This window comes from Apis laboriosa, unplaced genomic scaffold, assembly GCF_014066325.1.
Source record: "Apis laboriosa isolate Shangri-la unplaced genomic scaffold, ASM1406632v1 scaffold280_cov157, whole genome shotgun sequence".
NCBI classification, from domain to species: domain Eukaryota; kingdom Metazoa; phylum Arthropoda; class Insecta; order Hymenoptera; family Apidae; genus Apis; species Apis laboriosa.
In genome coordinates this window covers 509,233-526,514 of record NW_025222640.1, presented here as the reverse complement: position 1 = coordinate 526,514, position 17,282 = coordinate 509,233, and the positions used below count along the sequence as shown (strand labels likewise).

General features: G+C 43.4%; 1 protein-coding gene across 1 annotated transcript in view; it reads left to right on the top strand.

Moving 5' to 3' along the window:
* Window positions 1-17,282, top strand: part of LOC122714108 (homeobox protein invected-like) — a 62,411-nt gene continuing 45,129 nt past the window's right edge. The window contains exon 1 of the mRNA XM_043935145.1: window positions 1-1,399. Within this exon, the coding sequence (XP_043791080.1) occupies window positions 1-1,399 (1,399 nt within the window). The remainder of the gene's footprint in view (window positions 1,400-17,282) is intronic.

Here is a 17,282-nt window from a genome sequence, read left to right as displayed (position 1 = left end):
ATGTCGAATACGCCGCCGGAAGCGTCGACCGGTTTAGATTCGAACGATCTCCACCACGAGATCGGCAGGCAGAATCACCTGGCGACTCGGTTGGAACTCGACGACTCCGAGAAACGCGATCAGATACGAGGAAGCGACGGCAACAACCCTGACAGCGATTGCGAAAGCGACACCAGCGAGGTGTTGAGCGTCGGTAGCGAACCGACGCCCACGAGCGTCGTTGGAATACGTGGTTGCGGCTCGGTCAGGTATGACCAGGAATCGGCGAGCAGCCGTGGCGGTGACTTTCGAGACGAGGAGAACACGAGGACATCGGCCACACCATCGCCTTCTAGCTCAACGAGCTGCAACGACGCGTTCTATCAGAGGACGGCTAATCACGTCTCGGCACCTAGTCCACCGGCTTACAGCCAACCACCTTCGTCGCCCACGGCGTCCTCGGTCAGGTCACCGGCTTCCTCCTCGGCCACCGCCTCCTCCCCGGGTCGGCCCGAGGCCGTTCAAGACGTCATAGTGCCCAGGTATCAGTCCAATCATCCGCCGCATTTGTTACCGCGTTATTCGTCGAGGGAGACCGAGATCCCCGATTATCCGCCTCGAGTCCAGCACAGCCTGAGCCACGAGATCGTTTACCCGACCGTGGAGAGGTTGCACAGGACCCCGATCAGCGTTCCGTTGGTCACCAGGCTGTCGTTGTCGCCACCGTCGGCCATGACGGTCGCCGGTCTCCAGGCCACCACCCCTGTCCTCCATCCAACCGCGTGCAGGGATCCACGGGAAACGGCCTCGTTGATGCCGCATCCGGGCCAGCAACACTTGCACCACGCCAACAGCCACGTCCACCTTCATCAGACGTCCCAGGTGCAACACGTACCCGCAAACTCGGTGCACCAGCACCGACTCTCGGTCAGCAAAATCCTTCAGAGGGAGCCTGGCAGCCCTGCCTCGCCCGGCCCGAGGGAGGAGAACGGGAGAACGATCCACGGTGGCGCGAACGGTGTTCAGAATAATGGGATCAATAACAGTAACCATCATAATAATCACAACAACAACAACAACAACAACAATCTGCAGCACCAGGCCGGCTTGAAGTTCAGTATAGACAACATATTGAAAGCGGACTTCGGCAGAAGGATCACAGATCCCATTTCCTTGAAGAAATCCCGGCCGAAGAAGGTCAGCTCGAGGCCCATCGACCTGACCAAGGACTTTCTAGAGTCGGCCACCGAGACCACCGAGAAAAGTAGCTCGGAAACTAGCTCGACGACCAACGCCACGTCCGTTACCACCGCCAATCCTGCCTCCAACACGCCCGGACCACCTGTAACCGATCCTGGAAAGCAGTTGCCTTGGCCTGCTTGGGTCTACTGCACCAGATACTCGGATCGACCTTCCTCCGGTGAGTTCTCTTCGTATCCTCTGTATTCTTCGACCAACGAAAATATCGTAACGCGAAACGATCTTTTTTAACGATCGACGGTACGTGTGCATACGCAGACCTATAGACAGATGAATCGTTGTTCGATTCGCATCGCGTAAAAGTAAAAAAATTCCAACTACATGGATAGCGTATTACGGATTAATTGATCCTTACGCGACGAATTTTTACAAATTTTCTACAACATGCGAAAGTTAAAATGGTCTCGCGTTACGTAACATTCTTCTTCGAATCGATGGGAAGAGATATATCGGTCAACGGGTTTGAAAAGATAGATATTCGTTTGAACGGTGGAGATAAAGCAAATGGTATTAATCGACGATCGTTTTCCGCATCTCGTGGTTCGACATTTACCGTTTGTGAACCTTTTACAAAATCGACCGATCTTTTTCGAACGAAAATTACGAACGAGCGAACGACTAATGGATCGGGCCGATAATGAAATTTCTCATTAGGCCCGATGGATATAACACGATTCGAATAGTCGAAAGTTCATCGACTAAGATTCAACGGTATGAAAGAATAATATGTTTCTCGGCCTCGGAAAAAGAAATCGTTGTTACGTAATCGTGGTTACGGTTCTCCGCTGTTCCGTCACGATCTCGACAATTTTATTCGGATTATCGGCAGCTGGATACTTTTTATAAACTAACCAAGTTAACTAATTATCCCACGGATCCTGGCAAAATTAAACCACGCTCGACATTGGCCGATGCATAAATAATTCGTTTCGTTCTCACGAAACGCACGATTCACGCTTGCGACGAATAAAATAAAAGATGACCGATTTTAATTGAGATATCAATAATTCATCTGTGGTACGACGAAAGAGCGGAGAAAAAAGAGAGAGGTGAATCCCACGTTGTGTATATAAACGCGCAAGTGTGTAAGACTTAATCGATTGATTAAGATGTACGTTTAATTAGCGCGACAAGACGTATGATTTCACGTAAAAATTACCATTCCAACCCGAGCCCATCCCCGCTCCATCAATTTCTATTCCTTGAATATTCAACGAGAGCCTTTTCAACCGGGCAGACCCCCGGGATCCGATCGAAACTTCCTTCCTATTAAACCGGCTAATTAGAGATTTATTTTGTCGCGTAGGGAGCCGCCGTTGGCGGAATTGTTTCCCCGGTTTCGCACCAGATGGATGACCCTTTGAAACGACACAGGAAAACGTGTAATTACTTTACTCGCCGGCCGAGTGCCAGCTTGATGAATGGTAGAAAACGTTCCTTCGTGTCACTCATATCTGATATACGCTCATTGTCAGGAAACAATTGTTAACCAACTCGGAGAAATAAGCTGCTCTCTGCCCCATAAATCAACGGGCGATATGCAACCAACTATTTCTCTCTTATTTGCTTTCGTACGCGACAACAACAATTTCCTATAGGTTATTCAGTTGTCGTATTCTTATGCAAACCATCGGTAAATAATCGCACCCTATTAGATCGGTTTTCTCTCACAGTGGCGCGGCGGTGGCCATCGATGCTCGCTTCGTCGTAGTCTTTCGTTGTCCCTTTTCGCGCCCCTCCCCGCTGAGAGTTATCGAGCTGTCCTCGCCTCGATCGCATTGCGTTAGAAAAAAATCCAACTTCGCCTCGCCACCCTATTGTATTTTAATAGTCGGCCAAGTGCGGGGAAAATGGTTGGTAATGGGAGTGCCACGAATTTCTCACGGATCATTTTTCCATCGACGCACGCACACTTTCCCGTGTGTTTGATCCATGTGTCGAGCTCTCTCTCGTTCGAAAGTTGTTCTGGAAACTTTGATCCTCGTGGTGGACCTGTTCTTTTTCTTCTAATCGAGAATAATTCTCCCCCCTCCCCCGATAAACTTAAGAGACGATTATCGAGAAGATCATTAGCCGGATTATTAGCTTGTTTATACGTTATTAAACGTAGATACGTTATCAACAACTTTTTGTACAATTTTAAGTTATTTAGAGTTGGAAATGGGAGGAAGAATTGTGGTTAATTATCATATTTGTAAAATTACCAATCGGAAAGGGCTTAAGAAAATTAGATGGAATAGGTCGTATCTATCTTCCGTGTTACTTTTCACTTACTGTTTCACTTCGAGTAATCGATCGATTCAAAGATAACGCTACTCTGACCTGTCGTCGTCGCGTTCTCGTTGCGATCTTTTCTATGAATGAAGTCGTATCGGCCGATGGAACACATAAAAGTGTTAAATTCCCGATTAATAACCGGTAGTTTTTTTTCTCTTTTCTTTTCTTTTCTTTCTTTCTTTTTCTTCTTTTTTTTTTTTTTTTTTTTTTTGCGTGACCGGTTCTCTCTGCCGAACGAACAAACGACAATATTGGATCACGTTCCTATTATGTCTTTACAGCGCGTAATTTCGCGGCCGACAGATAAATAGTCCGTTGAAACGGCCACGATAAAGCTTAATCACTGTTATTGCACCGGTCGGTGCGGCTATCGCAGGTTGGGGACACGATCACGGCTGTGTACACGTTCTTTCCGCACCCACGCGCCAAGCCCAATATTCCGACACCGGCGGATGTCAACTGTGTTGCTTTTCGAAGAAATTGGGAAATAAGAGGAGAGAGAAAAAAAAAAAAGAAAAATATCGTGAATACCGAATATTCGAAAATAATATTCGAAAATAATATTCGAAAATAAAGGAAATAAACGTTACGTTTGAGTTACGTGAAATTTGACGAACAGATTCTATTATAAATTCTAATTTGAAATATCTTTACATAAGTTTCAAACGTGACGAAGAAAATATGTTGAACGAGTATAAGATTGATTCGAGAGGAAATGTACAGTTTAACTTTCGATTTCTTAAGGATTAATAATAATAATAATAACAACAATACGAGGGAAACGAGAAATTTACAACAAGTTGCGGATTACATTACACGCGCTACTCTTTCGCAATAATAGAAAAGAAGAAAAAGAGAGGAAAAAAACGGAATGTTTTAATAATCAAACTTCTCGCTCGCCGTGTGACAAAATTTATTAACACCGGTAAACTTGTAACCGACGTCTTGTATAATTCCGCTGATAATATTAATTCGATCGTACGACAAAATCCAGACGGGGACTCTGTCGGGGATATCGACACGAAGCCACTTTATGGAAGAGTGGAGGCCTAGTGTAACGAGCGGGAGATCTGCAGCAAGGGACGAGCAAGAAATATCGCGTCCGATCTGGTTCTCCACGGTGACTTTATAATTTAACACTTTGCACTCCGGTGAAAAATGCCGGACGGTGTTAATGGTGCTTTATTGCCGGTCAGTCAAATCAAACGAGATACGCTTATGAGGCGGCGTGCCGCGGACCACCTTATCACTCGGATAAATTCGTTATTAATTACCTCGACCGGCCGTTTTACGATCCCTACGGGACAGGAGACACGGCTCTCGAGGAAAGCGGGATCGAGAACGAGTCGGGACGGGACGAGGCCGGCTTGTCGTTAAGTAGAATTAGAATTTTAGCCGGACGATCATCTCGATTAAATCGAGCGTGTTTCTCGAGCGAGACTCGAGTGAGAATTACTTGGAATTATGCAACTCTTCTGCGACCCGATATATATACCAAATCCTTCCTCGTTTCCATTACGCGACTATTAAGTATCGTAATTATACGATCGTTGTTCATTCCTCGTAAATTATTTCGCACGATTTGAATTTGGTATGATGGATCGAGCAACGAGATCTGTACATCCCAAGAGATTCCTTTTTAAATATTTCTCCGGGACGCGAAACGAATGCACGCAGTTGGGATACGTTGATTGCCACCTCTGGACCCGATAAAACTGCGAATAATCACCGTGTTACATACGTTTGAGGAAAGTTATGGTTAATTAGCTCTGCCGGTACGTGGCGGAAGATATTTCCATTAACGGGACACAAGGTGGGAAAGAGATCGTTGCCTTTGCTGAAAGTCGGGGAGGAGAGAAACTATGGTGTATTAGTCACACATGGCTCGCGATAAATGGCCGATATTCGCGACAAATGGGAAATGATTGCTCGCTAGCTTAACGAGGAGAAAGGGTCGCGAGCTTGTTTCGATTACCGGAAACTGCCTGTAATGCGCGCAATTTTTAACGAGACGTTTAAAATACGCTTTACGGGAATACGAGAAAGGAATATTTACAGGGGGGACGAAGTAGATTGGAATTGGCGTACTTTGTATTTTAACGCAATTTTTAACGGCTCGTAAATAACGCGCAAAGCGAAACAATGCGCGGGAAACGATACGATAAAAATTAATATTTATCGCGAGGAATTTTTAATAGTTGAACTCAACTTGAGTTTACCGATCTCGGCAAATAAATCTTAAAGTGTTAAAAATTCATCTATATCCCCTGTGTAACCGACCTATTTACGAATCCTGTGTATACGCCCATAAACTCATTTCTTGCATTCGAACGAGAGAGCTCATTTCGGGTGAAACGAGGCTGAACGAAATAGCGCGCCGTTTAACACGGCGTATTTCATTCCTCTCCCCGATCTATCAGATTTAGAAATCAGATTCTCCGATTGTTTCGAGCAGTGCATTTAACACGGCACGTTTTATCAATACTTTCCCCCGCAGGATGAGAAGAAGAAGAAGAAGAAGAAGAAGAAGAAGAGGAAGAAGAAGAAGAGGAAGAAAAAGAAAAAAAGGATCCCGCGGAAAAGAAAAGGAAAAGGAGATTATTATTAGCTTCGGGCCGCGAATAAGATCCGTAACGGCGTTGCATAATTAAAGGAACGATCGAAGCCGCGGGCGATCGGCCGATAAAAAGGCGAGTCGCGAGGTATATGGCGATAAATCAACCTTTAACGAAATGCTCGCTACGAAATAAAGAGACATTAATTTGCAAGGCTGGTTCGCGTCGCTCTCTCTTCCCTTTCTAACTATATACCCTTGTTCAACTGATTGGACAAGACAACCGATACGTGTACACGGGGTGAACGAAAGAAAGAAACGGGCAAACTCGAGTAGAAATCGCCGGTATAATCCGAGGCTCGATGAATCTCAAACTTTTCGATTTTATATTTTCATATTCGAGCCTTTCCTTTCCTTTCCTTTCCTTTCCTTCCTAATTTTGACGGACGCTCGACTCGACCCGTTCGAAAATCATTCATCAACGATCCAACATTAGATCTCGCCCGTGCGAGATCTGCATAAATTCCATTACGTAATTCCATTTCGTTATACAAACAGTAGATTTTTCATAACAGCGTAAACGTACAAAGTATTATTTATTTTCTCTTTTGTGAAAAATGAAATTTATTCATTGAAACAGAAATATTTACGATCACATATTTTTTTAATTTTCTATCGTATCCTTTCCAAAAATACAACACATTTAATTAATCTACATTTAAGAAACTGCATATATATGTATATATCTGAGAAACATCGACCTCCGCAGGATTAACTCGCGTACTCCTGAATCATCGAGCGCTCTACGAACACGTGCACGTCGATGCGCTGGCCACGATCGATCTGGCCACGTGTGTGGAAGCGAGAGGTTGCTCCATATCGAGCAGCCTCGTGGGATCCATCCATCTTATTAAGGTTAAATCGAAGGTGCCTCCCGTTTCTCCGCGGTTGAACACGATAACAAAGGCAGGGCGCGCACGCACCATCCGCGCGCGTGTGTGCGTGCGTGCGCGTGTATAAAAGAGCGGTCCTCGTGCGGCCTAGAGGCGGCTGCGAAGAAACCTATGAATGGCTTCCGTTCGTTCCAGATATCGTAAAGTGTATTTTCAGATACCGCGAATCGGTTGAAACGATCGTTTTCGTCTCGCTACGTGCTACAAATGGCGGTATTGTGTTACCCTTGGAGCCGCGTTCGACGCGGATTTGCTAAGAAACTCGTGGCCGGCACGCGATGAGAAATCTTTCCCTCTTAGAGAAACGTGATAAATAACGCGAAGATTTATCGATTCTGCTCCGGAGAGCACGGCCGACCACGAGGGATAACGGGGTGACCGGTAATGGATCGAATGCTCGTTCTTTTTCCTCTCCATTTTCATCGCTCGTGAAATCGTGAAATCGCGTTACTTGAGATTTTGAGTCGGTAGATCGATTTCATCGAGTCGATCCAACGAATTTCACCGATCCCCCCCTCTCTCCTCACGTGTATTATATATTTCTTAACTAGATTCCCTCGATATCATTCTTTCTTTCTGTTATTATTTCTTCCGTTTACTTTCATTCCGTTACTCGTCCCTTTCTTCACGACTCGGCGTATTCCTTCATTTATCGGTTTAAAGGGTTTTCTTACCACGCCGTAGACACCAGGGTTCACGAGTGCATGCAACAACACTCCACCTAGGCCTGTAATTACAATCGAATTACTACCCCCGGCCGATTTGCATATCGGCGCAACTTGGTTCAATTTGACGTGCAATAAAGACGTGTTATTATCAACGTGATATTATCGAGCTTGCACGTTGTTGAATCGCAACAACGTGATTTCTCCCTTCCCGTTTTTCTTAATAATAAAAATCGTCGTTACAAATCCCCGCCTCGCTGGCATAGTTAGCTACGTCTTCTCCTCCGAGTCAAGTTGAAAGCGTTCTTTTAATATAATGGCACGACGTTGCGGCGGCGACACGCACACGACAACGTGTGTCGAGGACGCTAATTACCCAACTTGTAGAAATTCCAATCCAACCGACAATAAGGGGAATATCTCCCTTCTTGTTCTTCTTTCTGCTCGCGTCGTTCGATCGTTAAAATAAAATCACTTCTAACGACGTATTAACGACACGTGTAATTATCATTCTTGTCTGATCGCGATCCTCCGCTACCATATCATCACGCGCGTCTCGACTCTCCACCTTCCTCTTCCCTCCTCCCCTCCTTGATCCACGATTATACGTGGAAAATGCGCGCATAAACGAAAACGAAATCGGATTTAACAATTTTATTCGAGCCGAATAGCTCAGTTTCGCATCTTGTTCCACATTATTATCTAACATGAACTTAAACCCTAGCCTTATATCTAAATTTAAATCCAAACCTAACACGATGCATTATATTACGCGAGCCGTAAAATACGCAACGTCCACTCGAAGAAATATTCAAGACGGTTGAAATGGACGTTTGGCGCCATATATCGTCCAAAGAAATTACGCTGTCGCCGGTACAGTTACGGAAACATAATGACACGATAAATACACGCGCGAACACACATACCTAAGGTAATTAAGAAGTCGTGATTTTCTTACGCGCGTGTTACAAACGACTCCATCCATTATACGCAATTATACGTCCAACCTTTGGAACGGAAAACTTTCCAGAAAATTTTCTCGATTTCGTATTGTTTCGATCGATTCTTTTTCGATGTTGATTCGATTGAAGTAAACGAGGAGGAAGAGAAGAGGTGCAACTAAAATGAAGCGAACGTCAAGCGTTAATCAAATGGTATCGCGAAAGAAATCGGCAAAAGACATCGAGACGATACGTTGGTGGGTTTCCCTGTTAGAGAATCCGGCGAGGAGGACGAGGAACATTCGTGCGAGGCAGAACCAAAGCGAAACGTCCATTGGCCGATTAACAAGCCGGCGTATGGCACCGCGGGGGATCCACTTGCCGGGACCCAGAACGCTGCATCGCCTTTCAAATATAACCTGACTTATGGGCGTAACGCGCCACGGAGCAAACTTTTACACGGTCACTGCGCCGATAAGCACCGCCAACGCCATATTCCCTTCTCTCTTCCTGTCTTCCTTGCCACGAATCAAGAACACGAATCGAGATTATCTGGCATTCGAAACGGTTGCCGTTTGATGTAACGGCCGACGTTGTTGAAGATCGTATTGAAAAGGGTTGGAAGAGAGTGAAATTTAGAAGTCGAAGAATATTTTTTTTTTTTTGTTCTGTGATATTTGGCGGACGATGATGAACAAGGGATGATCGTTGCAGTTGTTGAATCTGATATTCGAAACGAAGGAGTTAGGGGATATGACTTTTTCTTGAGTTTTTCCATTTCATCGCAATCTCGATCTTACGTGGACGAATCATTTTCTTGATTATGTCGTTATGTATGAAAAGATTTTATTTTTTGCAGTAAGCACTGCACGGCTCTCAAGAAGCTTATTCGAAGATCATTATACATCGACTTACTTATATCCATCTCGTATACACCACAATCTCACGCTACAACATTTTTCATTTGCTTACTTTACAATTTCCTGTATTCTAATCAGACAAGCTGCGCTGGCAATATTATGCTTCAGGAAGTATCGCGAATTTTATCAAAAAATCGAAGTCAAGAAATTTAATATGCATAAGCTATAAAGGAAGTTGTTGAAATTTTGATTTAATACCTTCAACTCTTTCTTGGATGAATTACATCCTTGGTAATTGTGATGTATACCTGATCTTAACGTTACATGGTAATTACATATTTCACGTTTCCTCTCGTCTTATTGGAAAACTCTTGAGCCATGAAATAATATAGACGAATGTAGCGAGAGTTCGAGAAGAGGATTTCTTTTGTCGAAAACAATTGTGGAATCTTCGTTCTTCCACAATTGTTCTTCTCGTCGACGATACGAATAAAAAAAAAAAAGAAAAAAAAAATGGAAAAAGCCAAGATCGACGTATATTGCTCACATCAAACTAATGACTAATATCGCGCGGCATTCGATTCTACGTACGCTTAATGTTGACAAACGATCCGAACAGAGACGGAAGGAACGTAGGAAGAAGGAAGCGGATCGGTGCCCTCGAGACTCCGGCGACTCGAACCGATAGAGGCGACTTTGATGAATCAGGTCCCTGCTTTCTTTGACGATAATTTGAAGGTAACAGCGTGAAAGATACGAGCGTAATATCGCGTAATTAATAACGCCGTGTTTCCAGCCCGGGGGTTCCGAAGCATTTAACTTTTAAATTAATAATCGTGCTCGAAACCACGTACGCTCGTGCGTCATCTCTCTCGCTTTCGCTTCGTGTTTTCCACGATTAATAAGCTGGCGAAATTATAAATAATTATAAATAATCAGCGAATGTGAATCAACAATCGGAGTAGAAGAGAATTTTGCGAACGAGGATAGAGATTCGTTTAGAAATCGAATCTGTTGTTCCGCTCTGATCCGTTCCTCCGTCGAGGATCCGTTGGTGAAAGGGAGTCGGGGGGGGAGGAGAACGCACACATGTCGATTCGAGGTACGAAGAAACGCGAGGAATGCCGGTGACACGGAGGGAGAGGGATTACCTCACGATTGGATATAATATAATGGACGATTATCTCTGGGATTTTCTCCCATTAAATCAATTAACCTCCCTCCTTTAACGAGCTACCGTTTTCTTTCGCCGATTGTTCCACAGGTTTTATCGATCCCTCATGCGATTACCTCAAGCTTTGTATAAGTATCATGTACGATATAATATAGGCGAACGGGATCGAGCAGAATTTGTAGGACAAGCAGGCTCATTCATAAGCCTGAGACGGTTTCATTGTCTCTTCAATTCGAGACAATGATACACGCAATGATATTCGTAATTGGCCAATGATAGGAGCGAAAGGTATCAAGATTCGTTTACGGGGCATCGTATACGGGGTCGATTGAGTTGGCCGAAACGGAGGAGGAGGGTTTATGATAATTAGCTTCCGAGAAATTTCAGCCGCCCGTTTCACGGTTTAACGACGTTTCAACGCCGTTAAGAGTCGACGAATCGAGAAGCGTAGGTGGCCCCCGGAAGGAAGTTGATCGTCATCCGTCTTTACGAGCATACGATTAACAGGGTACATCAATCTCTTCAGGGTCACGCGTACACGAACGGGCCAAACCTCGGGGAAATTGATTAATTCTCTTTCTCGTATTCGTTGAAAGAGTAACCCTTCCGGACAGATGGACGGGTACAGTCCGCATCTTTCAACCCTAATTCCTGCCTTTTTTAACTCTCAACAGAATTTAGTTTCGTTCGAATTGGGATTTAACGAATCCCTTGAGCTCGAATCCCTTAATTAACAAATAATTAATAGAGACGGGGAGAGAATATCCCTTGTTGTCTCTCGATTTGGAATTTAAACGCAACTATTATATCTTCCATATCATAATGGAATACTTTAAATAAATTTATTTCGATAGAAAAATCAGTGAACTCGAATATTCTTGAGTAGAAACGACACGAGAAGCGGTTGGATCAGATGAAACGGATAAATCAGAGCCACGAGGAAGCGTCTAACCGGCGAATGCGGGCCGGAAGTGGACCTGTCGTCGATGAAAACGACACGATGAACGCCTCTTCTCTCGTCTGGTTGGAGCGTTACACGCGTTCGCTTGGTGACGGGTGTAGGTGTATTATATGATCCCCGTTGAAAAGAGGGAGAAAGGAGGGCAGGGGACGTTACGAGCATGGTAACGTGCGTGGGTGGGCCGCCTCGTGTCTCGGATTCTTCTCGAGGGATATTCCCTCGAAATCGAGGAGGAGACACGTGGCACACCGTTCACGGATTCGGTAAATTATTAACGAGATTCTCTGTCCATTCTCGCCTCCATTTCCCCTCTTGACGTCTATATCTATACCCGTATACGTTCGACGAGATATTCGCTGGTGAAATCGTCTATACATTCCGACGGAGTCAAGCTCTTTTCGAGTTTCCTCTCTTAATCGATTCCTCGGTTAGATCGGGCTAACTATTCAGAAATGCATCGAACGAAATGCATTCGACGTGCGTTCGATGTATCATTATACGAATTCTATGCATAGATCTCTCTCTCTCTCTCTCTCTCTCTCTCTGTAGCGTATTATTTATGCTTTCTTCGATACTCGTCGACCGGCGTCACGCTAATCAATTTACGCACGCTACACAGACATCTATATTATTATTTGACGATATATAATAAAGAAGTCAATCATCGATAACGAACGACACCATTACGCGGAAGATCGGGAATATTTATTGGAGGAAGAGAGCAACCGGTCTGGCGACTCCGTCGAGAGACGAGTAGAGAGGCAGAGTCGCGGAGGCCGAGTCAAAAATGTAGGGTGGCCGAGAGGATCCACCGGTTTCATTACGTGATGGGTACACGTGTTGCGTGCGGTATTGTTAACGAGATTGAGGAAATTGTTATACGGGGAAGATACAGTAATCGATGCTATCTTCGTTGCACGCGACCGTTCCTCTGTCCGACAACAATAAAATCTAAACTAATAATAGAAAGGAACATGTGTACTGGATGGATATATTTCTATTAAAGAAGAGGATGGCTACGTTGGGAAATTAGAATTTTCTTATGTTTTTCGAGAGGAAATAGTTTAAAGGGATGATGATGATACATCGATTCCTTCTCGATAAGAAAATTTAAATAGGATTACATTATTTTCTTTCATTTTGAATATTCAAGTAAAAATCAATGAGCAAACGTGTTAACATAGGCATTGATCGCGATTGGTAAAAAAATAATAAGATCGGAAGTTCCCCTTCAGGGGATGTCAACGAGCGCGATCGATTTCTCTTCGTTTTCTTCGTGATAAAACCATGACGCGTTGTCGGAAATCATGACAAGATTGGATGAGGTATTCACCTCGGCGACGGAATACTTGATCGAAAGGAAAGTTGCGATCGAGCAGGTTTGTAAAATAGAAAAAGGAAGAGAAAAAAAAAGAAAAAAAAAACCAACGATCAGAAATATCCGATCGTTAATCCGTAACTGGATGGAAATTTGTTACGCCACGAATCGTGTAATAATGAAATTACCCGCATCGCGTGGATCATTTTCTAATTCTAGAATTGATAACTTTACACACGATAACTCGTACAATCTTTTTTGATTTTTCTCTTCTGGATCCAACGTGGATTTCAATTCTCCAATAATCGAAACAATATTTCTGAGACATGTATCATCGATCTCCTACGCTTTTTCCCCATATTCTTTAAATTGAGACAAAAGAAAAATTGTGAAACTACGAACAATTATTATGAAACTGTATATGAAAAGAAATTAAAACAGGAAGATTATCGAAGAGTAAGAAAATAAACATTAACGGTGTTCTGGTGAATTACTTAATAGGAAACATGTAGGCACGTACAAACGTGTGCTTTATGGTTTTATAACGTATACACGTAAGAAGATACGACAGGGCCACCCGCGATAGCGGTGTCGAAAAACCGGATGATGCTCCTTCCGTACGACTATAATTTATCCTGGAATGACTGACTGGTCGTTAGAAGAAGGAAGGGATAACACGAGGAAGATAGAATAGAAGACACGTATGTGTGTGTGCGTGCGCGTGTGTAACTCTTGATTGAATTCAGTTTATTAAATATCCGTGCAGAAATATGCTTAAACAAATGGTTGATCACAATCAATGATATTCGATTCGACAGATAATGGAATAATCGAAAAAATATTTTATCTATTTCATCTATACTGTATATAGTTGTATATAGTTTAACGCGCAATTCAATTCATTTTCGCAGTTCAATTATTATATACCACACATCTCCACTCTTAACGTTACTTTATACACGACAAATAACGAATATTTGTCACACGACGTACATATTAAGACTACGAAGAATTCTTTGAAAACTATTGTTCTCGCCCTGGCGACCGGTTGTTGCCTATTATTTTCACGATCGCCGTGAAAAAAGAAAGAAAAAAAAAAAAAATATATCGAGAAAAGATAACGATGAAAAAACGAGGATAATAAACTACTGTATCGGATCATGTATTTCAATGCCCTCGTTTAAAGCACCACCTGTCCCCGTCTGTTCGACGACAATCGAACGAAATTCTTTCGGCCGCGCTAGTCTCTTCACCGATGTCGCTTACCATCGGTCATACGAAATAACGAAAACGCGATGTAAATATCAATATCAAAAATTAATTATTATCTTTGGTCACGTTGAATTCTTCGCAATTCTGTCGTTGCACAGCTCGCGGCCTTTGTTGCACGTTAATCGGTAGAACGTATTATCTGATTAAAAGGTACTTTATATAGTTAATTACTTTATCAAACTCTTAAGTAGGATTGCGTTCTCCCGAGTCATTCCAGGCGTCGCCTCTCACGATCGACAAAAGCCGCGTTTCAATTATAAGCGTTTGCCTACCGTGCATTGAGATATTAAATGAAATCCATAAATTCATAGACACGTCTCGATTAATCACGTGAGAGGAGGGGGGGGGAGGGGGAGGAGGAGGCTTACTACACGAGAACCGTGGAAAGTTAATTACACCGAACGAGGCGAGCCGAGGCGAGCCGAGCCACGACGCATAAGCGCGCGATTATTTCGCGATTATCTAATACGAATTATCTGCGGTACGATGCCGCGATGCGTGGCGTACACACGATCGTCAAATTAATTATCATGTCCGTCTCGGTGCTCCGCTCAACGTCCGTGAAGCTCGTTAGGTTTAAGAACTACACGGGGAGATAAGGAGAAATTCGTGAAAAATGCGAAACGCGTAGACACGTCGAGAGGCGAGCTGTTGCGCGACGAGTTGCTCGTTTGCCAAGCTTGTAAAGAACTAAGCAGATGGTCGTTATATTTTTACGCCAGTCCATAACCGTGCGCAGTCCCAGTCTCGTCGAATCGTCCAAGTAATAAAATAATAACGCGATCAACAGGCGTGAACGGGTGTGAAAATTTTTATTCGTCGCTTCGGATCATATCCTTCCGATCGGCCGAATTCAATTACGACTCGTGACGTTTAAATCGCGACACTTTGACACTTTTATAAATTATTCCCGCGTAAGAGCTATCTTCGCGCTTCTTCGAGAACAGGGAAAAGATATTTCCTTTTTATAAATCGCCCGATATTTTATCATACTTTAATTTTCGTACATAATATATATATATATATATAAAATAATCGTTCCTATCGCGTGTTATTTTATCGATTATCGTTTTATATATCGTTTCCATCTTCAAGCATAAATAAATAAATAAATAAATAAATAATCTCTATCGGTAAAATGGCAAAATATAAAGTAAAAACGGGAACAAAGGAAATCCAATAAAGGGGGAGCGTTTAAGGCGGGAAAATAAAAGGAGCACCCTGGAGAACGTCTATTAACATCTCTCCGGAGGGGGGCGAGTCCGGACGGAGGATCCACCCTGACGGTTTATTCGCCGAAGCCCCGCGGACCCACCCTCGGCGCGCCACCGAGGGCCCCCGATATTAATTACCAATTCGTCCCCGTTACCCTCGAAATAACAGCACCGCTCAGGGCGACTAATCACTCGATGCCGAGTGATGAGAGAGAGGAAGAGAGAGAGAGTGGGCCGCGAGTTCGAGCTGGGAAACGTTTAACGGATATCTGACGAGTTCATTAATAACCCCTCGGTAGGTAGGTGGATGGATATAGCTCTTCAGGTATTCACGTGCTTAATTGATTCTCTCTTACGTAATTACCGCGAACCCTTTCCTCTTCTTTCGGGACCAGTTTCGTCTATGCGTAGAAACGACCTCTTCCACGATTATTTTCGCGTTTCGTGGCGCCGGTTTATTAATTCGAAGCGGAATTATTTGGCCGGTATCGAAATAAAGTAAATTTTTAAATTTGCTTAATTATTTAAATTGGAAACAAAGAAAGAAAAGATTATTTTTAATTATAATCGGTATATATGATAGCATTTTCTCGTTCGAATCTTCCTCTGGGAGGGAGACTTCCAGTAAAGGATATGGATGAACGATAAATATCGTGAATTATTAAAAGTTATAAAGATATATTCGTTGCATGAAATACGCGTCGTGGATATATAAGCTTCGTCATGCGTTACGATCTACCCTCGAGAATGTTTTTAATTAAATGTTACGTTCGAGAATGTGGCTGAAAGTATACGAGTGTGGTATTTCCAGCTTATAAAACGTTAAAGTGCAAAATCATTTCGAAACTTTTTGAGAAAACAACCGATTTATGTGAACCACCTCTATAAAACGAGTTACACGTTATTTTGTAATTATAATTTCTCCGTGTACAAAACCTGTGTTGCAATGTATCTCTCCCTTGCCGGCTAAGACGATTGAAAGATGAGACAGCCGAATGCAAATATCGCGGCTCGAGGCGTTCAACCCCTGCGTGAACTCGAGTGATTCGATGAGTCGGTGAGGAAAAAGTCTACAACGCCCTACAGGGCCGGGTATGTTTGGAATTCGATTGACATCGTGGTGGTGCGCGACACGAAGGGTTGTTTTAATGAATTTATACGATCGGAGGGGAAGGTCCCCTCGGGAGCAGGTCGAAAAAGCGATTGGGGGTGGGTACCGGTTGACAGGTCAGAAGATCAGAGAAGAACTTGAAATTCTATCGATACGTTGTTTCAAATGTCGGCGAGAGGAATTTTACAGTCACGCCCGATTAAGGATGATTAAAGTCACCCCTTGGATCCGTAAAATTTCTTCCTACGTGTGTCTATCCTTCGAGAAAAATCGAACGCTCGATAGCAACAAGTCGTATCTTTGATGCGTGAAGACAAATTCGATTGTCAAGAGTTTCGATATACCATTAAAAGTATAGAAATATTATAAATGTACAGTCTGCAAATATATATCGAATATCTAGTCTAGTTTTTATTTTCTTTCTTCGATTGTTATTTTCCAATGCAACGATAGGCATCGTCTTTACAAAGGACGATGTAACGAAAGCTGACTAAGTTTTCAGAGAAACGAGTTGGAAAAGTGAGTTACCGGATCGTTCAACCCAAAGTGATGAAATGTAACATGCTTGCGGCAAATAAAAAATTAACCAGCGGTATAACCGGGTTAAGCCCTCCCTGGAATATAGTACAGGTCGATGATCGACCTTTCGACCAGCGGAGCACCTGTGATACCCATGAATATCCAGTTGTCTTTACCTTATATAAGACATTTCGCGTGATTATCGAGGAGGCCGAAATTTACGA